Source organism: Canis lupus, chromosome 5 (assembly GCF_011100685.1).
Source record: "Canis lupus familiaris isolate Mischka breed German Shepherd chromosome 5, alternate assembly UU_Cfam_GSD_1.0, whole genome shotgun sequence".
NCBI lineage: Eukaryota > Metazoa > Chordata > Mammalia > Carnivora > Canidae > Canis > Canis lupus.
This window is the reverse complement of record NC_049226.1, coordinates 65,928,875-65,955,253: the sequence shown is the minus strand read 5'-3', so window position 1 is coordinate 65,955,253 and position 26,379 is coordinate 65,928,875. Positions and strand designations below refer to the sequence as shown.

Genomic DNA, 26,379 nt, shown 5'->3' with positions numbered 1-26,379 from the left:
CAGGAGCGGCCTCCCTGTTTCTCTGTAAACTCCTCCACCTTGGGGTGCCCGGGTGGCTCAGCGGTTTAGCGCCGCCTTAGGCCCAGGGCGTGATCCTGGAGACCCGGGATCGAGTCCCAGGTCGGGCTCCCTGCATGGAGCCTGCTTCTCCCTCTGCCTGTGCCTCTGCCTCTCTCTCTCTCTCTCTCTCTCTCTCTCTCTGTCTTTTATGAATAAATACATAAAATCTTTTAAAAAAAATAAACTCCTCCACCTTAACAGGAGAAACCCAGCCTCCCTCTTCTTAACCAGAATGCAAATTAAAACAACAATGGAATCACGCTGTGTTTTACCTGTCAGCTTGGGAAGGGCTTTTTTAAAAAATGACAGTCACCAAATTAGAGCAGATGTGTGGAAACGGCAGCTGTGCTTCTGGAGCGTGTCCTTGAAGACAGATATGTGTGTCGAGATTCAAATGTGCCGGGATATCGTCGGATCGTGATTTGTAAAAGCAAAACCAAAAACAACCTCCATGTTCATCAGCAGGAGCAGGCACAGTTTATTTCGGGGGGAAAAAAAATCCATTAAAAAGAACAAGAGAAGAGAGCTCTGTGATTGCTGGTGTGGAACAATCTCCCAGATACAGCGTTAGGTTGGAAAAAAAAACCACCAACAAAATGGCATGAGGCAGAGCAGGGCGCGGTGTGCGAACATCTGCGTCCGAAGTTTGTGATGAGTGTGCGCGCGTGGGGGCTGCTGTCGGGCCGAGCGGCGCGATGTCATGCAGGCGCCGAAAGGGATGAGGGAAACCTCAGTGAACTCGTATGCACACCTGTCCGTGACACATTAGATGCAACACAACTAATGGGAAAAGAATATGTAGCGTATGGCGCCGTTTAGGTTTCAAAAATAAAACGTGAATGCCTCTAAGTCCGCAGACGGTGCGCCGGGCCAGAGTCCGCCAGAATTAAGAGTAGTTACCTGTGGGAGGGACGTTGGATGGGTGGGCAAACAGGTGGAAGTGGAAATTCACATTCATTCTCTACACCTGAAAAAAAAGGTTTTAAAAGGACTCCTCTTGCTTTTGTATATTTAGAAATGTGTGTGTGTCCAGCTGTCGTAGCCGGTCTTTAGGATGATCTCCATCACCCACTGTCTCCCTACAAGGCAGATCCTGCTGCCCCCCCACCTCACCTCCTTGTTTTCTGATGTGCTGCACATTGCTCGTTCCCCTGCCCCTGGGCCTTTGCACTCGCTGTCCCTTCCTCCTGGAACTCACCGCCTGGCCAGCCCCTCATTACCTCCAGCTCAGGGATGCCCTGTCCCCCTGCCCCAGGGCATTGGTGGTACCCACCGCGCTGTGGTTCTGTGCACCCCAGCCGTCCCCATCAGACGTGCCACCTCCTCAGGGCAGGACCTGCCTCGTGCTTTGAGTCCCTGGTGCCAGCACGTGGTCGATGGGCACACCAGGCCCATTCTCTGTGGTGGGGGTGGCCGGTGGGCTACAGTGATTGAGCAGTGCTGTGGGTGGGGTGGGGGGTGCTTCTGTGTCTGGGGTGAGAGTGTGAGCCTCCTTCTGTCTTCTTTGCTGTTCTAAGACGGTGGTTTTCTGGAGTTTTGTCTGTTTTTGTAGCAAAGAGTTTCTCTGAGCTCCAAGAGGAGCTCCATGATGCCAGGTGGGAGGCGGCCCGGGTGTGGCCGGAGAACGGGTGGGGACCCCGCACAGTGGCACCACAGCCCCAGACTTTGGGTCCTCGGCTTCCGCCTGAGAGAGGTTCTTTCGACACAGCAACCAAAACACAAGGCAGACGAGCAGGTGCAGGAGCTGGGGGCGGCAGGAGCCGTGAGAGCGCTGACGGGCGTGAGCTTTCTCGTAAGGGCGATGTTATAAAATTAGCTTATGGTGATGGCTGCACAGCTCCAAGTACGCTAGAAGCCACCGACCTGCACCCTCGGAACCGGAGGCTGTCAGGGTACACGAACTGTAGCCCGATAACGCTGCTGAACAACGAAACCCACAAAGCAGCCGCTAACAAGTGGCTGTGTGTGGTCTACGCCCAGCTCCTGGCGCTCCGGAGAGCCCTCCCGCGGGACCCTCGCTATACCCGCTCCACAGTTGGGTAGACTGAGGCTCACGGGGGCCCGACCTGCCCCAGATGGAGTGTTCCTGGGAGCCGGGCGCTGCGGGGTGGGGGGCAGGTGCAGGACTGCTTCCTGGGAGCATCTGGCCCGGGACGGAGGGTCTCGAAGGGCGGGCCTCAGGGGACCCGTGCAGCGGACCCTCCGGCCGTGCCTTTCTTTGGAGCGAGGTAACTGCGATGTGACTGAGGATGTTGAGATGAGGTCATCCTGGATGACGTGAGCCCTACGTGTAGTGACCAGTGTCCTGAGAAGGCAGAGGCAGGGCCCTGGGTGAGCGTCTGCAAGCCAAGGAGCGCAGACGATGACGGCAGCACCGGGGCTGGGGACCAGGCAGGGGGCCCGGGCCGCGATTCTGGCGAGAGAGAACACGGGTCTGTCGCTCCCGCCCCCAGGGGTGTGGCGGCCTATTCCTGCCGCCCCAGGACATTGGCACAGCCCCCATCCTCTGGGCACAGCCTCTGTGTCAGGCGAGGGCCGTTTCTGGACGGGCGTGGAGTGCTGGCGGCTGGCTGTCCCTCTGTGACGGCACCTCCGTGACCCCGTCGGCGTCTGGTCGCCTTTGTGAGTCAGCCTTGCTTGACCCCGTCAGTGCGCAGGGCAACATGTCCTTCGTTAGATTTTTTTTTCTCTTTCTTTCTTTGAGGATTTTTTAACAGGAAAAGAATGGGGGTAGGGAAGGATCTGGCGGGAGGAAGAGAAGCCAGCTGTTGTGGCTTGATCTAGAATGTTCCCTGGCTTTGCAGGCCGCTCCAAGGGATGTCTTTGTCATTCTGACCAGATGACACATGCTTTCCAGAGACAGGCGGGACTCAGGCTCTGCAGAAACCTGCCCCCCCACCTCCCATTTCCCTGGCTCTGGCTCCCATAGAAAAGCTCATTGAAATCACCACCACGAGGGCTTTCCTCTCACTCTTTGGCTCTGTTTGAGATCCTGTCTGGCTTGACAAGGGCTTAAACATCCCACCAAACCCCACAGTCCTCCTGTGGACCAGCCAGGTGCTGCTGCCTCTGCTGCTGGGGCTGTGACAGGTGACAGGCACCGCGGCCGCCCAAGTGGGTCCGTCCAGAAGGGTTAGTTCTCCACCGGGCCACCTGCGTCCCCTCTGTCCCCGGCCTGTCCTCCCACACCAGCTGTGGGTGCCAGTCCCCACCTGCCCAGGCCCCTTAGGAGGCCCCTTGCTGGTCTCAGGAGGAGCCCAGACTCTGGGATCCAGCTCCTGCCCCATCCTCTTTCTCTGCTCATGTCCTTGGGTGCTCTGTGACCTCATTCCCACCCAGGACCTCACGTGTCCCAGTCTCCTCCACTCACCTTTACTGGTCTCCTCCTGGTCCTTCAGATCCCAGGTCCCAGTCTGCCTCCTCCAGGAAGCCCTCGCTGACCTGGTGCTAGCCTGGGGATGTGCGGCATGGTGGTGAAGGCCCGTCTTGCTCTCTGAGCCTCCTAGGGGCAAGAGCTGGGTCGTGCTCTCTCCCGCGTCCGCAGCACCTGCATGGGGTCTGACAGTGGTGGCACTCCAGGACGGCTGGCCGTGGGGTGACTCAGAGCTGAGGTCTTCCCGTCTCTGGCGTTGGCATCCTCACCTGTCAGGACAAGCTGAGTGCGCTGCCCATCACCCACACCCTGTGCAGATGCTGGGGTCCGGCCCTCATGTGCCACTGGGGCACCTTGAGGGTGGGTGCTGGGCACTCTGTGAGCACCGGCTGTTGGCAGGGTGCTGGCGCTGGAGCGTCGAGGCCCTGACCCGCGACTCTGGGAGGCTGACGGAGGCCGGGAGAGGCAGCGCAGAGCTGAGGATGCACCTGAGAGCCTCCAGCCTGTCTGCTAGGCTTCTCGGCTGGCGCCTAGGACAAGCAGCAGAAAGCCAGTGGCAATGTTTTCCACGGGGTGTGCGCCAGGGGCTCTGGGCCAGGCACCCGGCTCTGAAATGAGCCCCCAGGCCGTGGGACTGTCCCACAAGCAGCCCCCCTGGACAGAGCACCTGGCAGAGGGCTGAGGGACGGTGGGCCTTGGGAAGGCAGCTCCCTCCCTGGGGAAGGAGGGGCCTCCAGAGGAAGGTGTGCTCTGGAGCTAACCTGACAGATTATCTCCAGGGACGGCCCCCACCCCGGGCTCCCGCCGCACTCCCTGCCACACCCCTGCCCAGACCCCATCCCAGGTGCTGATGAAGCTCAGCTGACAAGGCCTTGACCACATAACCCCATAGGCGTTTTGTCTTGTTTGCCTCTGCTGATGCGCTTTGGGGTCCCCCACCCTGGTACTGGCTCCTCCCATGCCCTCTCAGGGGGCGGGGCTAGCTTGCACAGACCCCCCAGGACCTCACTGTAGGTCGCTCCTCCTCCAGCTGATGCGTCCCCGTGATGGGGAGGGTTGGGCACAGGTGGGTGGGTGGGGGCCTCTGATGGGCATGTGCGCTGTGCGCGGTGCATTTAGGACCATCAGACTTGGCTGGGGTAATGTGGCAGCACACCCAGGGGCGGCACGCAGCTCTCAGCTTGTCCGCTGACCACGGCTGCTTGGGGCGGCTGAGAGGAGGACCCCCCGGAAAGAATGCGGGATTGCTCAGTGCTGTCTGCCCTGGAGGGGCGTGGGAGCAGCCTCCGCCCCACTGCTGATGTGGTTTCCAGGGCCACCCTCTGCACAGCTCTCCTGTGGTTCCTGAAATAAAGCAGCCTCGGGGTTATGCCACCAGGGATGTTCCGGGGCCGTCCTCCACCCCAGGGTCACCAGGGCCTCCCGGTCTGCTCTGACTGAGGCAGCTCTCTCTGATGCCCTCTCCCCGCCTGCCCCCTGGAGTAGGGGTCAGCCCTGTGCCTCAAGCTCCATGGGCCCTGCCAGGGGCTTGCCCCCTTAGATCGGGGTCTGGGGGATGGACCAGGACCTTCTCCACTGATGGGCGGTGCTGCCAGCCAGGCCAGAGGGGGAACCCAGCTGTGGGTCCCCCGGGCGTCCTGTGTGCTGGGCACGTGCCGGCAGCATGGCCTGTGCGGCCTCTGTTCCACGGCCGCGAGGCTGGGGCCCACGGGGCCTGGTGATCAGCCCGAGGATCTGGAAGGCCTCAAGCCCAGGCCTGTAAGGGCACATCCAGGGCTCTCTGGCCAGGCTCTGGTGTCCTTCCAAGGAGAGCCCACCTTCCTGGCACCCCTGAAGGACAGAGGATGGAGTCCTGGTGTCAGGCAGCATGCTGGAGGCTCAGTGGCCTGGTGGCCTTTTCTGATCTGGGTTCCTGTGATCGTGAGGTTGACGGGGCCTGAGAACCTGCATTTCTGGCCAGCTCCCGGGTGGTGCTGTGGCTGCTCTCACGTGCTCTCCCTGCCAGCATCTCCCTCCCCTCTCCTCTTCTCCCCTGCACCAGCCCTGACCCTGCTTCTGCCCAGCCCAGCCCAGAAAGGGTCCACCTCCTTACAATGTATCAGAGAGTGGACTCACAGGGAGAAGTCATGTGGGTTTGCAAAAGCTGCAGCCTCTGTTTACCGTCGTGGATCTGAAGGGGCAGGCGAGGGCAGGTGGGGGCAGTGGGAGGCCGGGGTGGGTCACTGGCAGGTAGGTGGTCCTGCTCAGGAGGCCCCGAGCACACCCGGGCTGCAGGACAGCACCTCATGGGCAGATGTGCAGAGCAGGCCAGCTGTGGGCAGATTGGACTCAGAAGCTGGCTCTGCGTCCCCTGGGCCTTTGTTTCCTCTTCTGTACGAACAACGCCCGTTCGTACTTGGAGCCTCCACTGACGGGTGCTGGGCTGCAGGGCTTGGGGAGGCTTGGGTCCAGAGAGACAGGCTGGGGGTGCTCTGGGCACTGGCTCAGAGGGGGTGGGAGCGGGCTGCACCCCAGCAGGGGTGGGGGTCCTGCCCTAACAAGGGGGAGCTGTCACGGCCGTGTCTGCAGGAGCAGCTGGCTCCGAGTGGGCCTTCCCCATGCTCCGTACGGAGGTCGGGTCGGGCTCTGGCCTGCTGGGGTGGTGGAAGGGCTCTCTTCCTTCGCTCTTGGAACTGGGTTTGGCCTCAGCGTCTCGGAGCCACCAGGCCAGTGGGACTGGCTCGAACCAAAGGCCCGAGGGTGACTCGGGGACCAGAGCTGGCTGAGGAGGAAGTGATGGTGCCAGTAAGGGGCTCGTTTGTGGAGGAAGCAGCACACCCTGTGTCAGCTGGGGCCACGTCCCCAGGTGCTGCAGGGGGCAGGGGGGGCAGCCAACCAGAACTGCTCACCCCGGGTCCTGGGGGCTGGACGTCCGAGGGGGCGTGTGGGGAGCCTGGACCCTCCAGAGGCCTCTGTCCTGGGCGTGTCTGTGCCCTGGTGTCCGCTGCCTGGGGGCCACCCTGACAGCCACATCTTAACTCCATCAGTGGTCATGCCAACTGGTACCGGGGTTAGGAGTCCCAGTGTGTCAACTGGGGGACACAACGTGGCCCTTCACTTTGACACATGTCCTCTGAGGCTGCAAGCCTCCTGGGCTTAAGAAAGACAAAAGCTATATTTTCCGGACGGGAAGGGACATCCGTGGTGCCCCTGGGTGGCTGCTAGAGCACAGCTTTGTCACACGCGGTCTCAGAGCTGCCAACCGCCGCCCCGGGTGCCTTGCCGGGGGTGCCCCTTCATTTGGTGCGCTGGCGCCTGTGCGGGCAAGAGGCCTCCGAGCCTCCCCGTGGAAGAGCGTGCTATTCCCACTGCGGCCCGTGGGTTCCCGCCACTGCCCTCTGGGGCGGGGGACGCAGCCGCATGTGGGATGCGGGCAAGACCTCCAACCAGGGGCACCTGGTGGGCACACGGGATGTGCTCCTGTTCAGTGACATCAGGCCCCTCCTTAGCCACGCGGACCCCCATTGCCGGTGTCCCTGTCTCTGCTGCCAGTCCCGGGGCAGCCCGCTGTCCCCTCCCTGCGTGGGGCCGCACGGACCAGGGGGGGCCCAGGGCTGGGCTCAGGGGGCCCAGCAGACGGCGCACCAGAGGGATGGGTGGGGGGGGCCCGGCACACACAGGCGTCCCTGAGGGCCGCCCTGGCTCGGAGCACCAGTGGGCTTTCTGTAGAGCGAGCGCAGCCCTCCCTCGTGACGGCTGTCAGCGTGTCCCTTAGTTGACTGACCCACTGCTCTCCAGCAGGTTCAGTAACGTAGAAACAGGGCTCACGGCGCCAGCTCGCCGCCTGGGGAAGGAAGGATTTTGCGTTAATGGGAAATAATTGTTCTGGCCCTGAGCTGCCAGCTTTTTTTCCAAGTCCTTCCCTGGGCCCCATGCAGGGTGGGGGCGGACGGGTCGGGCACTACCTGATTGCGGGGGGAGATGGTCCCCAAACCCGCAGCAGGCTGGGGAGCGTGTGCGGCCCGGAAAGCCCTGGCCACGTCGCAGCGTGGTGACCCTCAGACGTGGATGCGGGGGTGTCACGGGACCCTGATCACAGGACGGGGCCAGAATCAGAGGCAGATGGTGGCTGCCGGGGGCGGGGGTGACTGCTGATGGGGCCGGGGTTTTGGAGCTGGAGATGTTCAAGAGTCAGTGGTGATGACCGCCCAGCTCTGCCCCGAGCTGTAAAAGGGTGAACCACGGGGTGGTTGGTGTAAGAGACAGGGAGCGGGTGGCAGTCACAGCATCTGGACGCCACGGCCAGTGTGACCTCTCCCGGGTCGCCTCTCGGGAAACATGGAGGCCCCCTGGCCAGTGGCCCTGGCGGGAGGGGCAGGTGTGGTGTTGGGCAGGTGCCTGGGTACCATGGAGGCATCCTCAGCCCCGAGGCCTGAAGCCCCGTGGGCCACCCTGGGACCTTGTGGGGTCACGAGGGAGAAGGGACATCTGTTTGGACCTTCGTTCAATGGACCTTCAGTGTGCCCAAAGTGTGTCTCCCCCTGTGAAAGGCAGGCCCTCACGTGGCCCGAGACGCATGCGTGTCTTGCCCCGCTTCCAGCCACACCCCCAGGGCCCCTCTCGGCCCAATCCCTCCATCTCCATCCTCACAGGGCCTCCGCTGTGCATCTCTGTCCAGCTTATGAGGACATCAGTCATGGGATTGGGGCCCCTCCCATTCACAGCGACCTCATCTGAACGAAGCACATCTGCAAAGATGCCATTTCCAGATAAGGTCACATTTGGAGGTTCTGGATAGATGTGAATTCTGGGGGAGGCTGTTCACCCCCTACAGGGGCTTTCAGAAAGCAGATGCGTTCGGATGGCGGTGGCAGCCTGAGTCACTTATCGAGACTCCTGACACCTTTCTGAGCTGGAGGAGAACTAGATCATCAGGCCAGACCTCTGTGCCTCAGTGTCCCCATCTGTCCGGGCTGTGGAAACGAGGCATGAGTCATGTTGCAGTGTGGAAGACCCCTGCCGCCAAGCTGGTGAGGGGTGCGCCCCTGCAGCAGGGCCCCCGTAGCCCACCTCTGACACCCAGCACGACCCCCCCAAGCACCCCCAGCCCCTGCCAAGGCCCCTTCAGCCCCTCGGTCACCAGCACTGGTGCCAGCAGGGGCCTCGCAGCCACATCCTACGGCAACCTGACGTAGGACCCTGGGCCCCTCCTTTCCAAGAGACCTGCCCTCACAGAGTAACAAGCAACAGAGGACTGTGAGGAAAGACACATTCTGAATTGGGTGGTGGGGAGTCCGGCAAGGCTGGAGACCCCAGAGCTGGGGAGCCCGTCACAGGGTTACACGCACCCCCTGCTCTGGGTCTGGGGTACTGCCTGGGGGCAGGATGGCCTCAGTCCAGAGTGGGAGTGGGCAGGCGGCTGGCTGTGGGGTCCGACTCATGCACCCGGGAGGAGGGGGCCACCTGGGAGGGGGCGCTGGATGCAGAACCACTGCGGGCGGAGGGGGAGTGGGCTGCAGTCAGGGAGGGGGCATAGTCTGGGGGCTCCGGCGTGTGGCGCAGTGGTTCTCAGAGGTCCCCGGCCCGCCGGCAGCGTCACCGGAGCAGCGGGAATGCAGGTCTCTGGGCCCAGCCCCGCAGAGTCAGACACTCCGGGGCAGCCAGGATGTCCAGTGTGGCCCATCTGGACCCAGTAAGGTCACAGTCCCAGGTTCTGGGTGGATGGGGTGCCGGGGGGGACCGGTCCAGTACAGGTTGCAAGGGTGGAACTGGGTGGGGGATGGACTGGGACAGGTCACCCGGCATCCTCTGCCACCCTGTCTCCAGTAGCCCGAGGTGGTGGCCCGTGTCAGAGGGAGCCGTGGGACGCCGCCCCCTCCCCGCCTGCCCGCTGGGCCCCTGTGGGGGTTGTGGGGGCAGGGGGCTCAGGCGCCTGGGGCTTCACCCCTCCACTCACTCACCCAGGGGGCCTGACTGCCCGGCCGGCCCTGAGAGTCTCCCACAGAATCAGCCCTCGTGACGCGCCGGGAGGCTTTCTTCTCTATTAAATGCACTCTTCTTGATTCAATTTTATTTTAGGGTTGGCACAGCACAGTCTTTCTCTCTATGTGTGAATGTATGTATGTAAATACACGTACGATGTTGGTGAATTAACGTTTGTGGTATTTTTACCAAGCGAATACATGGAAACCAAACAGTGGCCCCTGCAGGGGTGGCATGTGAGTGGGGCCAGGGGTGCAGCGCGCCCTCTCTCCGGCAGCCTGCCCACCACGGGAGGGTCCCCTGGGGGTGGGGGCTGAGGCCCTGTTCCTGGGCTCGCAGGACCACGCCCCACTGTGCTGGCCTGGAGGACCCACGCAGAGTGGCTGGGCTTGACGCCGGGCGCTCACGGACGGTCTGCAGGTAGTGACCAGGCTCTCGCCGGCCAACGGGCCAGGCCCCACGAGCGAGGCGTAGATGCTGCCCAGACGTGCTGTGTCCAGCAGAACCCCTGCTCCAGCAGCAGACCTGCCTCACCCGGAGAAGGCGAGGGTGGGGAGGGGGGCTGGGGGTGTGCTTGACTTTGTTTACAGGGGTTTGGCCAGAAATGGAAGGGAGCATCAGTCTTGATGGGCTTTTTATTTTTATTTCAAACATTTTATTTATTTCAGAGAGCAAGTGCGCACGCACAGGAGCAGAGGGAGCGGGAGAGGGAGAAGCAGGTTCCCCGCTGAGCGGGGAGCCCGATGCGGGATTCCATCCCGGGACCCGGGATCAAGACCTGAGCTGAGGGCAGATGCTTCACCAATGGAGCCACTCAGGCGTCCCTTGATGGGCTTTTTGGATGCGCCCCCCATGGGGGAGGCTGCTGTGGTCCAGCCACGTGTCCAGTGGGGACGGAGGACTGGGGGGGAGGTGGCACCCACGTGTTTACACGTGTTGTTGGGGCTCCAAACAACGACCCGCTAGCCCAACACTTGGGATTTCAGCCGAGTCCTGCAAGGGGGGCTGCATCATGAACGCAGGCTCTCGCTGCTGCTGTAGGAGCCCTCAGACTCGCTGCTTTAACCAACATGAAATCTCATGCACGTTTTCCTGCAACTCCACCCCGTGCGCCACCGTCTAATCCAGCCACCTGCACTTGGCTGTCACTCTGAAAGCTCTAACCACGCCTCCTCAGCGACCGTCCGTGGCAGGGTCTCTAGTGGCCACGCTGTGCCACCCGTCTCTCAGTCCAGAGCCCTTTGGGCTCCACATCCACCCACACCTGATCGACACCAGTAACTGTTGGGAACGGGGAGACCTGTCGCTAGTGGGCAGCAGAGGACGTCCCACCTTCCTGGGGAGGGGCCTGGCGGGGGTGTGCGCCTGCCCTAAGCCCCCCTCGTTCAGCCTAATAGCGCCGGGCCCTGAGCCAGACCCTCGATGCTGGGCTTCAGGTCGTCCTGGCCCCTCCAGTGGTCTTCCCTGAGCTCACTTGCTGTGGCCCCAGCCGCCTGCAGTGAGAGTCTTTGTGGGAAGCCCCTGAGGCCCCTGTGAGGCCGAGAACCTTCTTCCAGGCCCAGGGCCTGGCCATCCCTCCCGGAGCCACAGGTCTGACGGTGCCTGACGTGCCCCTCGCACCCTCTGGCACGCCCCGTGTGTGCGACCGGCTGGCTAGCTGCTCTCCTAGGTCCAGTTTGCTCGGTTTGCTCGTGAACATGCCCACGGGTCAGCCTCTTACTGGAAGGCGCCGCGGTGCGGACCCTCATGGGGCTGCAGACGCCAACAGGCCTGCCCGTCGTCTGTCCACGGCGCCCCCCCCAAGTCCAGGAGCCCCTGGGTCCCCTCACCTGACCCTCTCCGTGGCTCCATTCTCAGCCCGCACGACATACTCCTTGTTCAGCATCCCAGCTCATGGGCAGGAGTGCCCTGCACACCCATGGGCCGGGCCTTCCTGGACTCGGTGCACGAATGTGTCCAAAGGCCCCTGTGGACAGCACCTGCTCACTTGCCAGCCGCGTACCCAGGTCCTGGGTGGGGGGCGCCACAGTGTGGGATGCGCGGGAGCCACACGCACTTGGGCCCTGTGACCATGGCGGGTGCCTCGTCAACACCACGTGGTTATTCAGAAGCCCCCACGCTGGGGCAGGGTGGGAGGGGGACGGGCCTCCCTCTGGGTGACGGAAACGTCCTGGAAACAGATGCTAATACTTGTTGCACAGCCTGGTGAGCGCGCTCACTGCCCGACTGCGTTTCTGCCTTGTTATGTGAACTTCAATTCCGTTAAAAAACTCAGTCCCCAAAGAATCATCTGGGCAGGAAGTCCAGAGCAGGCCCACGGCCTGACAGGGAGGCGGGGGCCCTGGGTGCTTCGGGCCGTGGGGAGGAGTCACTGATGAGAAAGGGCCAGGGCCTGGGGAGTGCAGTGCAGGCATGAGCATGAAGACGCTGGAAACCACTGGGGACCGTAAATGGGGCAGTTGTACAGCACGCAAGTTATCGCTGGATGGAATGGCCATTGCCGCAAACCAAACCACCACATGGAACATTCTGGGAAGAGCTGTGGCATTCCCCCAGAGCCAAGCTCCGCTGCTGTGTGGTTCTGGGCATGCTGAGAAGGCCCCGTCAGCAAGAGCACCTCTCCTCCCCGGGCCAGGCCATCCGGCTGGGCCCTGTCTGTCCATCTGTGTTCGGGCTGCGTCTCCGCCTCAGGACCTCGCCGCATGGTGACGGCCACCGGCCTTGCAGGGCCAGGAGAACACCGTGTGGGGCGCTTTGAGCAGAAGGTCAGGGGGACATGGGGACCCACCCAAAGGCCCCTGTGCACCAGGGCTGCGGCCGAGAGCCTGGGCAGGGTGTAGCAGAAGCGGCTCCTCCAGGGCTCCCGGGAGCCCCGGCACCTGGGGAAGGGGTCCCCACCTAGCAGTGACCACTCGTCAGCTGAGGAGTCATTGAGGACAGTCTGCCCCTCTCAGGGATGGGCCGTGGCACGCTGGCTGCTCCAAGGCTGGGAAGCAGTGCCCTGGGGCCAGGCCAGCAGGCAGGTGGGAGGCTCAGCCACCCCGCCTCCAACCGTTAGAGCACGAGGAGGAGGAGGGCCCCCTGGGGTCCGGAGCTGGAGACTCTGGGACCACTCTGGGTGGGGAGGTCGTCCTGCCGGCAGGTGCACCACCACCCACCCTGGGGTGTGGCACCATCAGGCTGGGCCACTGGCACGTGTATGTGTGTGGAAGAGTCGCCCATGTCAGGCCCGAGCTTAGGGACTTTGGGCCCACACGTGAGGTCAGTGGTGCCAGAATCTTGCCGGGGGGGGGGTTAGTCACACAGAAGCGTGACCTCCCGGGGCCATGGCTCCCCAGGAGGGGCCATGCCTGGGCTCCATGTGGCAGTCACCCCCAGTTAAAAGCCAGTGGGAGATGGGCTTCTCCCAGCGCAGAGCCCGTGGGAAGTGGATATGCTTTCTCTCTAGAGACCATGATTCATGCTGACTTGGGGAAACCTCTCAAACTCTGAGCTGGTCTCCTCCACGCGTACAGGAGTGATACCAGCTTCCAGAAGGTGCCAGGTGATGGCCAAGACCGTGCCCTGCAGCGAGTGCTGAGGGTCAGGTGGCCGTGGGCCAGCCACTGTGAATCCAGCCCCGTCACCCTGGCTTCCCTTCCCAGAGCCCAGAAGGTGAGGGAGGAGGGCACGGCAAGGGGGTAGAGGCGGCCACGGGGTTGGCGCTGTCTCGGGAGGGGAGTCTGGCTCTGACACGGTCTCCAGCGCTGCCCGCCGATGCCCTCACTGGGCCCGGTGCCAGGCCTGGAGCTGGGGTTCCTTATGCCCTTGGACCTGGTCCTGGCATCAGGCCTGGCCTGTTCGGGCTCTGGCGCCCGGCCGGCAGGTTGCTCACCCCCATTTGTGGCTGGGCACAGGTGTCCCCCAACTCTTCCTTCCCGGGCAGACCAGCATTGGTCAAGCTCCTGCCTGTGTGGGAGGCTCAGAGATGAGATGGCCATGCGTTTTGTCCTCCAGGCTACGGACACGCCACGGGGAAGGAGGGAGGCTCCTTACCGCGGGAGCTGGTGCTCGCTCGCCCGGGGTTGAAGGCTCTCCTTTGGGCGCAGACATCTGTCCGAGGCCAGGTCCCGCCCTCGCTGTGGGGGGCCCTGTGCCTGGAGGCATTGGCAGACCCTCAGCCGGCTGCTGGGTGGGCAGTATGTTGGCTGAATGACTACAGGAGACTCGGAGGCCACTGGCCCTCCGCCTTGCTTCTGGAGCCCTTACCGCCCTCCCTGCCTCCCCTGCCAGGACCTCCCACTCCCGGGCCAAGGCCGAGGCCGCCCTCACCGCAGCACAGAAGGCTCAGGAGGAGGCACGCATCGCCAGGATCACTGCCAAAGAGTTCTCGCCTTCCTTCCAGCACCGGGAAAATGGTGAGTGCGCATCCCACAAGGGGCATCCGTGGCACCGCAGCACACGCCTCCCTCAGACGTGCATGTCGGGGTGCGAGGCTTCGGCGTCACCCGCCCCTGCATCCCTGTGCACCGCCATCTGTGCACCACGCCTGCTTTCCATGGAGGTCACTGTCCATGTCCTGTCCCTGCCCTTCCTGCTCCGGTCATTCTTCTGTAGCCACTCTGCCCACCCGGTGGCTCTCAGCCATGCAGAGGCTGCTAGGACAGCTGAGGAACTAGGGCTTCGGTCGTCATGAAATGTGGATCGCCACATGGGACTGGGGGTGCTGGCCGAGGTGGTCGGCGCAGCTCTAGGGCAGGGGGAGCTCTGGGCCCCTCCTCCGGCAGGTGCTAGAAGCCCGTGCATGTCAGCCGGCTGTATGCCCCTCTTCCATCACGAGGGGTTAACAAGGGCACAGCCGCATGCAGCCCGGTGAGCCCACAGCTGGGGGCCAAGAGGTGGCCTGGAGCCTCTGGGGTGAGTGATGACCAGAGGCTGCGGAGGCCCTTAGGGTGGACCAGCCGCCCCGTATCTCTCCACCTTTGGAACCCCCGAACCACAGGTTAGGACTAGAGAGCAAGAAACCACTCAAGGTTTTAGAGCCATGTGCCAGTCTGTTCTGAGATCACCAAGCTCTCCTACAGCTCGTGGCTCTAGGCCTCGCGGGTAGGGGTTCTGGCCTCCGGGGCGGCCAAGAGGCCAGGCCTGTTTCTGGGAGGCAGGAGGACCCGAGTGGCCTTGGCAACCCCAGGACTCTTGCAAGACAGGGGACGCCAATGTTGGGAGTCCAGCCACTAGTACTGCATGTTCTGCCCTGATCCGGACAGTGATACTTCCAGGAATGACTTGTGCTCTGGAACTAATCTCAGCTGAGAATAATCTCCCGGCTGGTGGCCTGGGCAGTGGAGGTGCTGGAGCCGCACAAGAGGGCACAACTCCCTCTGCTGTGCGGAGTCCACAGGGCAGCTGGACCTGCAGCCTCCTGGTCTTGCCACAGGGCATGGCGTCCTGGGCGCCCTGGCTCTTGGAAGTCCCAAGCACAACAGGGCAGGGGTGTGATCACTGGCCCCCTAGGAACTCCAGGGCGGGAACCAGCCCTCGGTGTGGAGCTTCAGACCCTGTGCTTGAAGGGGTACACTGCGCCCCCAGACACACAGCCTGCCCGGGACCAGCTGGGGCCTCCTGTGGTCACCAACAGCCACGGTGACTACTCAGGTGTCTGAAGCTCTGCCTTGTACTGCTCCCTGCCCCATCTCGATATCCCAGAGGCAGGAGCAGGAGCCTTATTGGCGTGTGTGGCCGATGGCATGGTGCACCTCTCCTCCCTTATAGACGGAGGGGCCGGGGCCCAGCCCTTGCCAGGCTGGGGGGCCATGTCTCCCGTGGCCCTTGCTGCTGCAGCTCAGAGACTCCAGCATGGGGGTGGAGAGGGGACAGCACGCTGCACCCAAGGAGGCCATGAGACCCTGGAGAAGGCCTCCTTACCAAGAGGCTTCTTTCACCTTCTGGAGGGACCTGGGGTACGGGTGGGCCGTGGGAGCACTAAGCAGGCTGGCCGTGCACTTGCACACTGAGCCTTGGGTCTTGAGTGTAGCCAGGGGGGTGGACTGGAGCCTCCGTCCACCACTGCACTGTGGGACCTACCGTCTAAGTGCCTGCCGGGTGGGGGGCCTGTGGTTCTATGAAAGGGCTTTGGGCACCATGGCGAGGGCCCTGGCCCCATCCTGCTCTCCTGCGGTCCTCTGGTGAGGTCAGGCCTCACGAGACACGGAGGGTGTGAGTAACCCCACCCGTGTGTGCTTCCCGCCCCTCCATAAAGGGCTCGAGTACCAGCGGCCGAAGCACCCGATCTCCAGCAGTGATGTCGAGGTGGCCTCCACGGGGACGCCCTTGCAGCAGGAGAGCCCCGAGCTGTACCGCAAAGGCACCACCCCCTCGGACCTGACCCCCGACGACAGCCCCCTGCAGAGCTTCCCCGCCAGCCCCACGGCCACCCCGCCCCCGGCCCCTGCCTCACGGAACAAGGTTGCCCACTTCTCCCGGCAGGTGTCGGTGGATGAGGAGCGAGGCGGGGACATCCAGATGCTCCTGGAGGGCCGGGGAGGGGACTATCCCCGCAATAGCTGGGGTGAGGAGAAGGCCGGAGGCTCCAGGGGCATCCGCGGCGGTGCCCTCCGCAGCGGTCAGCCTGCGGACGACTTCCGCTCCCGAGGCTCAGGCCACAAGCAGCCCAGCAACCCCAAGTCCCGGGAGCGGCGGACGGAATCACCCCCCACGTTCTCCTGGACTTCCCACCACCGGGCCGGCAACCCCGGCTCTGGGGGTGCCAAGCTGCTGGAGCTGGACGAGGAGAAGCTGAGCAACTATGAGATGGAGATGAAGCCGCTGCTGAGGATGGACTCGTACGTGCAGGAGGTGCACCCCCAGAAGAGACGCTACAGCAAGGGGGCGGCCTGCCGGGGCTTGGGGGAGGACCACCGCGCCGACGACCGGGGCTTTGGGACCCAGAGACTGCGGTCCAAGTCCCAGAACAAGGACAGTGCCAGGCTGGGCCCCTGCGCGGAGCCCGCGGTGCAGAGGTTGGAGAGCCTGCGGCTGGGGGACCGGGCTGAGCCACGCCTGCTGCGCTGGGACTTGGCCTTCTCCCCGCCCCAGAAGTCCTCACCTGTGGCACTGGAGTCGGACGAGGAGAATGGGGACGAGCTCAAGTCCAGCACGGTGAGCGTCAGCGGCCACTGGCGGTGGGGGGAGGGACCCTCCCCTCCCCAGAGGAAGCCTGGGTGGGCAACAGGGTATGCACTTGGGCGGTTCTAGAAGCTCCCAAAAGAAACAGGGCTGTAGCGGGACTCCACTGCCTCTGAGGGCCCTCCCTTGCCCTGGCAAGGACCCCTTGCTATCACTGGGTTTGAGGACGGTCCCAGGTCCTGGAGAACACAGAGAGCTGGCCGAAGCAGCTGGGGCATTGGGCTGCACCCGGGCTCAGGACTGCTTTGTCCAGACCACACCTCTCTCACCTCTCTGCTTTGTCCAGACCTTCCCTTGGGGGCCAGGCGCTGGGGTCCTCCCACGATGCCCACTCTCATGGGCAAGGCCATCCATGCCAAGGCTTCCCTCCCCACGAGAGCTGCAGTCTTCACAAGTAGCCTGAGAATACAGCCTCTCTGGCTCACCTGCCTTTGGGATCTGACACTCAGGATGGGGTCATGATCTACGTCACCACGTCCAGTGGGGGACACCAGGGCTTGCTCACGGTCCTTGTACGCCTCCAATGGCAGGCAGCATAGAGGATAGAACGTTGGCTCCTGGGCTGGACTGTGTTGGGCCGGGTGGGTTCTCACACAGGAGGGACCTTCTAGGACCCTTCCCCTGGAGGCTTCCACCCAGGGGCAGCCCTGTCCTGCTCCCCTGGCCACAGCTTCTCAGACCCGCCTGGGCCAGCTGGGACCTGCATCATCACCCCACGAGGGCCTGTTCACCTGCTGGTGAAGGGCCACACGCCTGCCCCATGGGGTATGCAGAGCCTTGGACACATCTGGGACCCAGCAGAGCTGCCAGGCGGAGTCAGTGTCCATGCCTGTGCCTAGAAGTGGCACCATCTGGCACGTCAGGGCCCTGTGCTCCTTGAAGGGAGGCTTTCTGGGGTCAGGTGCCTCTGTCCTGTTGGTGGGCTGGTTCCTTGGTGTTTTTGCCTCCCCGTGCCCAAATCCCACCACAGAGCAGCCCTGAGTGCATCTGCTGGGCCAGATGAGCTGGGACCCAGAGCTCCGGCCACTGACCCAGCAGCCAGAAATGTCTGCACATATTTGTATGTGGTATGTGTGCCCATGTGTACACACATGTGCACAGTGCATGTGAGGTTATTTTAGGAAGCTGGATGAGGGACAGGGGTGGGAGAGGACCATGTTGGTGCTGGAAGATGAAGCGCCCTGGGGGAGAGGCACAAGCAGGTGGCTGGCCTCCAGCTGGGCTCTGCTGGTGCCCCTCGTCCAGCACGTGGCCTCTGCACTCCTCAGCGTTGAGGTCCCAGGGACAGCCAGCCCCAGGAAGGGAGGCTGTGGCCCAGGCAGCCATGCTCCAGGGGCAGGAAAGGCCGGGCGTTCTGGGTGGGCCACATGGGAAATCCCGGGGACAGTCCTCTTTCATTCCAGCTGCAGAGCTGGGGACATTTCATTGAGGCCACCTGGCGCATGGGGAGGGAAGATGTACAGGGGCTTCCCGGACCAGTCACTGCAGCCTGAGGAGGACGACCCTCTCCCGGCCTTGGGCCACCCCACTTCGGCGGGCCGCCCTCTCAGCACCTGCTTTGGGGAGGGGCGGGGAAGGGGCAGGCCGGGTGTGGGCTCAACTCTCCTGTCCTCCTCCTGTTGCAGGGCTCGGCTCCCATCCTGGTGGCCATGGTGATCTTGCTCAACATCGGAGTCGCCATTTTGTTTATTAACTTTTTCATCTGATGAGATGTCACGTTAGCAAAAACAACGACTGGTGTACAAAGGGACCTTAACACACGACAAAAGGGAAGGATCGTAACTCGGACAGCCCGACAACCACTTCCGAGTCTTTTCACAGAACAACATGATTGGGTATTACTCACAGTTTGCCTTTTTTTCTGGGTAATGTTTTTTGGATTTTAGCCAAAATTCTTTGCTTGTATAACACGATGCTGTGTGGCATGGCAGAAGGAGGCCAGCACGCCGACCCTCCAGCTTGGTGTGGAAAGGAAAGGGATCCCAGCAAATCAGTGGCCGAAAACTAAAGCGGCCACGGTCCTCGCCGCCATCACAGCCGGCCTGGGACTGGAAGAGGAGGCAGTGGAGGAAGGCCCCCGCGTGTCCAGCTGTGCCCGGCCGATGGGGAAGCAGCTGCTGTCAGGCTGAGCACAGGAAGTCGGCTACCTCTGCTTTTCCTCTGGGTCCTGGCAGAGTGAGCGGGTGACCGTATGGGCGTGCAGCAGGGGGGAGAGGGAGTGCCGTCCCCGTTGGCAGCAGCCTGGGCGTCTATTCGGAGTATGTGCTGTGTACTTGAGGAAGCAGGGACCTGCTGCCTCTTCTCTTCCCCCTGAAACGCCACATCCTGCCCTCTGCTCCCTCTGGCCTTGGAGGTGAGGCTAACTCCCCACAGAGTCTGAAAGGAAGGTCCTTCTGCTCCCCGGGTCTGCCCCCACACCCACGCCCACCATCCTTCCCCCCAACCCCTCCCCCATCCCCAGGAAGCAGGGCTGCAGACAGGACCGAGGGTGGAGAGTGGCATGGGGCCACTTAGCCCTCAGGCTGGCCCCAAGTGTGGCATTTGTACACTTGGCATGCAGCAGGTGTATCCAGGTCCCCTGGCCCCGTCCAACGTCTATGGCAGTGACCTGGCCCTCCGCGCCATCCTCTCTCACGGTCACTCAGCACACGATCCCTGCAGCTCTGTCCTGTGTGGGGGCTCCCTTCCCCCTCCCGATGTGCACACTCTGTCTAGATGCCTCATTCGTACCCTAGAGCTGAATTGGTCCCAGGACAGGAATGTGAACGAAAATTCCTAAGCAGTCGTAGCTTCTCCCTCTCACCCGAATACACGTGGTTGAGTTTGGGTCTATATCCTCTACCACTGTTGCTCCATCATCCAAATGAAAGAAAAAAGGTTCCAGGAGGTTTGGGCGCCCCATGGTCCTAGCGCTGGAGCCAGCCCCAGCCCGTGGGTATGGACGTGTCTATGGGGCATGGCCACGTCCATACGCAGGCCTCTGCGCTCACACCTGGGACGGCCCTCACCGGGAGCTTCCACAGCCGTCCTGGGCCCGGCCCGGCTATGGACTCTGCCTTGCTTTGCTTATGTTCAGCTGTTTCTCTGCTACCTTTCAAGCAGATTTCTTTACTACACTGCACTGGATTGCTATATTTTTAACCAGAAATAAACTAAAGATTAGAGCATGTTCCAGTTAAAGCCAGTTTTATTTTTTCCGTTCTACATTCACTCCCCACTTCTTCTCAGTTTGGCTTAGTCTGGGGGTCTTTTTTGGGGAGTGGGGACATAGGAGAGGGAGGCGAGGATCCATAAGAAATACGTTGCTGGTAATGTCACTTTCTAAAGGGAAATTGCATCTTTTTGTACATCTTACTTTCCGTTCTTTTTTTTTTACTACCGAGTGGTTGCTGCAGATCTGAGGTGAACCAAATAAAGACTCCTGCTCCTTGCAGCTCAGAGTCCTCCATGCTGGGACACGGGTATTATAGTTGTGTTTGTAACTCTTCATAAGGACCACAGATTTTAGTACATTCTGGTAACAGCATGACACAAAATGGTACCTACATTTGGTTACACACACACGTGTGCGCATGCATGTGCTGACCTGGGAGGCACTCAGATAAATGTGTGTATGCCGCCCAGTGAAAGCAGGAGGGGCTCACACAGTGACTGGCTTGGGTCACGTCACGCATCTGACCACTGAAACCACAGCTGTGGAAACCAGAGCGCTTTGCCCTTTCCCTGCCCACCGGGGAACTACCCGTGGGTTCCACGAAGACCACAACGTCCCAGGTCTCAGAGACTCTAGAAGTGTATCTTGAAGTGGTTTCCAAACTGCTTAAGGACCGGGCAGCTCAGCAGGCATGAGTGCTTACGTACACCTGGCTGGCTTCTCCTATAGGCCCCAAGCCTTGGGATCCCCCAATAGGTGTGCCTGTCCTACTTTGGGGCCGGGGCAGCTAACCAGCGTCTCTCCTGCATGTTCCCGATGGATGCGCATGTGGAGCTAGACAAGTCACACGGGACTGTCAGGAAGCATGGACGGACGTGCATGTCAGGGCTGGCCCCATGTGGTACCAAGTGTTGACAAGTTTTAATTACTCCCAGAACAACCTCATGAGAGTCCTTTTCTCCCCTGACAGCTGCTTCCATGTGCTAGATGTGAAGTCAGAGGCCAAGAGCTCCTGAGTTGGGGCCTGTGGGGAAGGGGGCAGCCAGGTCACCGCTCCATGCCCAGCTCTTGCCGCCCTCCCTGGGCTGGGAGCCCTGAAGTCACATGTCACCTGGGCAGGATGCTGCCCTCCCCTCCCCGCCCCCGGGGTCAGCAGGGGAGCTTGTCTGTGCCCACGGTACACCTGCTGCATTTACCAAAAATGTGAGGAAACTTACATGGCAGGCTACCTATGCTTTCTGAAATTTGCTCAGGGCCTGTAAAGTGATTGGATGATTTCAAGCACATGAAAAATTATCCACACTTCCAAGCTTCCTCATCATTAGTGCACGGGATTCCCAAAGACACAGAGCAGGGATGCAATACAGAAGCCCAAATAAGTGACCAGGAAGAGGACATCGATGGAAAAAACTTCCGGGTACCCAAAAAAGTGCAATGCCCATTGCCAAAATCGCTCTCCCAAGAAGTCTACAGCCACATTTACCAGTTGATAAACTCACGTCTTTGTTGAAGCTACTGCATGGGCTATGAGCACGTGTACGCAAACGCAAACACACACACACACACACACACACACACACACACACACAGTGGCAGAGCGGGCTCCTCAGCACCTGTGCCAACCCAGATGCCCTGGTGCCTGGACTCGGCTCAGGTCTCACCAGCCCAGATGCCCTCGGTGCCTGGTTTTGGTGCCCACTCCAACAGGCACCCCACATCCTGGCCAATACCTGACATCCCCACGTGGTCCTAGAAACACTCCCTTTCACTTTCAACAGTCCCAGTTTGGAGGATAAATTACACGGGCACCCCACTTAAAACCAAAGGACGTTACTGAGAGCCTGACGGGCTCCATGTAGACGAACACCTGGGGGTACGAAGAAGATAATGTGCTGGTGTTTTCTGCATTTTTTTAGTTTGGGTTTTGGCCACCTTTCTTGATCCCCTCCTGAATCAGCACCAGTTGTGGGTCCCCTCTGGAGGCAGGTCTCATGGGCACTCGGGTGGACACGCCTCAGACACCCACAGTGCCCTCCTCTGGAGGCAGGTGCTCGCTTCCTCTTTACAGACACAAGAGGACACCTCTCTAGACTAAGGAGAGGGCCAGCCTCAGGTCTGGACTAAGCTCACTTTCTCCAACTCCTATGGGTCTTGTCTTCCGGTTTTTCTTGCCTTTGGTCTCAGAAACTTAACATAAAGGTGCCTACTAGATTTTAAAGCCTCTCTGTCCACAGCCGCGTGTGCGGCCTGACCCCACATAATGGCCAGTACGGAGCAGAGCAGATGGCGTCTCATGTGTCCATGGTGTCCTGCCTTGGACAGGATTTGCTCATGTCAGATAAGCATAAATGTGAAGCAACAGGACCAGTTCAGACAAAACAATGAGGAACAAGGGTGAAGTGTGCTCTTGCTGGCAAATGCAAGGTGCCTTGTTAGTTTTGTTCCCTGTCCAGGCCTGGCCATGTGTCCCGCGATACTGTCCGTAAGAGAAGACTGGAAAAATGATCTGTCCTCAAGTGTCCCTGAGATCTGTTCTCAAGAAATGTTGCTAACTCAGCCTTAAAAGCAGAAAAAGTACAGTTGCCTTTGTTCAAAAACAGAAAAATGAAGCCGTATTTTTACAGTCTGAAAGCTCTGGAAACCAAGGGTCGCAGGTGCTGAAAGCCTCCATGGAAGAGGGTGGGGAGGACACCAGGCACCTAGGAAAGCTGCAGACAGGAGACACCAGCACCATGTGGCGCCCAGATGGTGAATACTACTAAGGACGGCCTCACCTTCTCCAAAACTACAGCCCATGAGCTAGGAACAGAAGTCGCTTTCAGAGTCTGCCTCTGCGTAAAACCCCCACATGGAGATTCTTGAGAGGTAGGGGGACAGACGCACGCTCTCTGGCGTGTCCTTTGACCTCAGAGAGGCAGGCAGCCCTGCTGAGGGCAGATCTGCGCAGTTGAGAGCAGCCCAGGGCCAGTGTAGGTGCGGCAGCCCCGGCCTAGGGCTTCAGGGGATGGCGGGCAGGGAAGGCAGAGAACAGCACACCTCATACCTACCTCACTTGTCTGCCCCCCACCACTCCCACCTGCTGAAGACCCCCACACACACCTCATTGCTGTGTCTGCACATGTCCTCTCCCACTGCCCTTCCATCCTGTCTGAGCCGCAAATGCCCGGTGACACAGGGAAGTGGCAGCCCAAACTCATGAAGGGCAGGAGGCCCCAAGGGACGGCAGGGCAGGTGGGCAGGGCAGGTGTGGGCTGGGCCCTGCTCCCCCTACTTGTTGCTACTAGCACCTGCCCCGACGATTCATTCCATGCCCGCTATGAAGGTCAGAGGTCAGCATGTGATCTAGCAGAGCAGCTTGAGATTTCTAGTCCCCTAAGATCAGAGTTATTGTCTCCCATTGCTTCCTGTGCGAGGACACACGTCACAAATGAAGGGCTTTCCTTCAGATGCTGTTCAACCATGAGGCCAATAGCACTCCTGCCACCTGAGGGGGTCTCCTTCCCTGAACACTGTCCATCCCCAGGATACCCTATACCCTCGTCCGCCTGCGGAAGGCAGGAGTGAGGAGGAGAGCTGCCCCCCAGGCACCCAGCAGGGAGAAGAAAGGTGTGGGTACAGGAGGGGGGTAGTCAGCTCCACAGGCACGCCCCAACACAGGCTGCTCCTGCAGCCCCAGCTTGGGATCCCTGGGTGGGCCCTGCTCTATGTAGCACTGTCACTGCCACCACCAGAGCAATGTGGCCTGCACTTCCAGCCTGATGCCCGCTGGTGCTGGGTCGGCCCCGTGCGCGGAACGCCGGCACTCGGGGTTACTGGCAGGCGGGGACCCCCCACTGCCGAGCTGCTGGTGCCTCCAGTGCACTGAGCTGATGAACCCACAGCTGGACTCTGCTTACTTGTACCATTCACCACGTCCAAAGAAACAGCAACCGCTGTAGCCTGATCGAAACAAAACCGACGCAGCCCTCACTGCTCAGGTGAGCAGCGTGTGCACACATGCCCTCACACTACACAGGAGACCGCTCACCCTGACAGAGATGCCTTTTTGTGAATTCTGACATAAATCGGTCTCGATCTGCGTTTTCTCTTTCCCACTTTCCCCCTGGTGCATGTAAACTTTAATACAGTGCAATCGTTTGTGCATTGACAAAAAGGGAATGTTAACTATGTTTTGATTTTTCTTATTGATGAAGCGGCTAAAAATGTTACCTCGCCATTTTATCTTTTAGCTGGGAAAAATAGCTTGGTTACTTATAAAATGAAAATTAAATACTTTTCCTCAATGAATGTAACACTTCAAATCATACCACTATTATGTATTTCACTATCTGAAAGCAAGGGATACTGTCAAGATTTAAAACAATTTTGCTCCTTTTAGTAATAAACATCATTTGAAAACTTTGGGTCCCTTGCATCATCTCATTACAGATCAGGGTCTTCACTGCAATCTCCTTCTAATGCCAAAATTTTGAGAGGGAGAAATGTGAATTCCCTCTTGGGGCAGAGCCTGCATTCCCCCTAGATGCAGCCCTGTGTCCTAGGTCTTGGGCAGGAGGGCTCTGGGAGCCCAGCCTGACATGCACCCCCTCCTCCCTGAGTTAGCCCCACCAGCACCACTGGCCCCACACACTCCCCTCCACAGGCTCTGCCCCAGGGTCTCATGGCATCGCTTTGTTCAGCCTACTTTGATTTATGTTCATGGGGAGCTTACTCAGCCTTCCTTTCTGACGAGTTTCTCCCACCTCAGGACCAGCTCCCTAGATACACTTGTGTCTTTCCAGACCCACCTCCCCAGTCCAGAGCCCTGGCACATGGCTCCCCCACTCCACAAGCCCAGCTCAGGTCTGGTCCAGAAGGTCCCACTCCTGCTCGGCACCAGCATACCAGGCCCAGCACTGGCTGCACCCATGGGGGCTCAAGTCCTGATGGCTTATATCCTTGGCCACTGGCTGCACCCTAGCTTCTCACTGGGCACCAGTGCTGTTGGGTGACCAGGCCCAAACTGAACCCAGCACTGCTCATGCTCTCTCGCAGAAAAGAAATGAAGATGCCTCTGGTTATACTCAGGAGCCACTTGGGCCAGTAAGACAACACCAGTCTCTGGTGACCATGCACACAGCCTGCTCCCTGGTTCAAGACACCCGGCACATACATGGCAGTCACTTCGAAGGCTGCTTCAGTGGACGGCAGATGGATCTCACACTCACTCAAGCAGAAGCAGGTCATACCCAGCCCCAGTCAACACCATCACCATCTCCTCACCCCAGCACAAGTGGGGGGCTGGTTTCCAGGTGTGAACCTCACTTCGGTCACCTGAGCCTGACCTCCCCTGGGTGGCAGCCTATGCCCCCTCGGTGTGTCTCCACCAACAGCTAGCTGCTGACTCCCTGCCCGTACAACTTGGTAAAAAACCCAAAAGATGTCAAAGTGCAATAAATACCATCTCGTATCTTCTAGAGACAAATGGAAAAACACTCTGAATGGTAAGGACGTCCAAGCTTAACTGGTAGTTCCCGGATATTTGTTCTATCCAACCCTACCCCAGAAATCCACCTCTGACCAGCCCTTTCGAATCCATCCTCCTGCAGCATGACCCAGAGAGCTGCTGAGCCGCCCCCGGGGCTCGGGGAGGATGGAGAACTGTTCACACTTGGACCCCCGCCCCCAGCCCCCTAGGAGCTCTGCTGGTGTCTGAGGGGGTGCAACCAGCAAACAGGCACTGTAGAGAACAGGGCAGAACCCAGTAACTGGGCCGGGGGCTTACCGACACCTCAGCCAACCAAGACAGAGAAGACAGAGCAGAGAAGACAGGATGTACAATCCTCTCAGAGCCCTCACTGACCTGGAACACAGCTGTTTCCAGCTGTTCTGACTCCAGAGATGCAGGCAATGGAGGCCTCAGGCTTCATACTGGCCACTCATGCCTGTGGTGGCCATCAGAGTGTCCAGAATGTCCACTGGGCACACCAGTCACCGAGAGACCTCACAGTGGTGTGCTGGTCCCGCTCCTGGGGATTCTCATGATCCGAGAACACATGGCCGCCTCTCCCGCTGCTGAACATCTAAAGTACGCCTTTCCTGGTGTTTGAATCACAGCAATTACGCAGCAGAGATAGCTCTTTCTCTGAAAGCTTGTTTGTTTATTCTCATTGGTCCACTCAAACTGAGTTTTTAGCATTAACCCTATGGATATGATGGCAGAACAAAAACTTGTTTGTAGAAGGAGTTTCTTTAGAGGATTTGCTAGTTCTCTTTCAACTTGGCTGATCCAAAAATACCTTCTGTCAAACCTGCTCTATCATACAATCAGTAACACACAGGCCTCTGACAAGACAGCTAGGGCAGAGCCAACACGCTCTTGCAAGGACCTCCTCCTAAAGCAGCCACACGGCAGGGGCTGGGGTGCCACGTCATAGGAGTGGGCAGGGCAGGCACCCAGGGGACCCGGGAGGCCCTGCACACCAGCCATGGCATTACCAGCAGCCATGCCTGAGGACCTTCCAGTGAGACTCCACCCCGAGTGCCCAAGGAAGACCTGGACTGCCCCAGCAACCAAGGGCAGTGCTATAAATACACCACTGGAGCCAGAGCACCCAGCTTGTCTACCAAACCCAGCCCACGTCGACTGAATGGGTGCTGTGCTGCCTGACACCCAGCCTGGCCTCTC

At 60.3% G+C, this 26,379-nt stretch overlaps 1 protein-coding gene and 1 long non-coding RNA gene across 2 annotated transcripts in view; one reads left to right on the top strand and one right to left on the bottom strand.

Annotated features, from left to right (window-relative positions):
* The window catches only part of JPH3 (junctophilin 3), an 87,420-nt gene extending 67,682 nt beyond the window's left edge, over nt 1–19,738 (top strand). The window contains exons 3-5 of the mRNA XM_038538094.1: nt 13,667–13,791; nt 15,633–16,531; nt 18,184–19,738. Of these exons, the coding sequence (XP_038394022.1) occupies nt 13,667–13,791; nt 15,633–16,531; nt 18,184–18,264 (1,105 nt within the window). The 3' untranslated portion in view covers nt 18,265–19,738. The remainder of the gene's footprint in view (nt 1–13,666; nt 13,792–15,632; nt 16,532–18,183) is intronic.
* On the bottom strand, nt 513–8,482 carry LOC119871921. Its single transcript, XR_005359928.1, has 2 exons — nt 3,431–8,482; nt 513–2,802 (listed from the first exon to the last, which is right to left on the bottom strand). It is a non-coding gene; the product is annotated as an uncharacterized LOC119871921 (long non-coding RNA).
* Nucleotides 19,739–26,379: the final 6,641 nt, after the last annotated feature.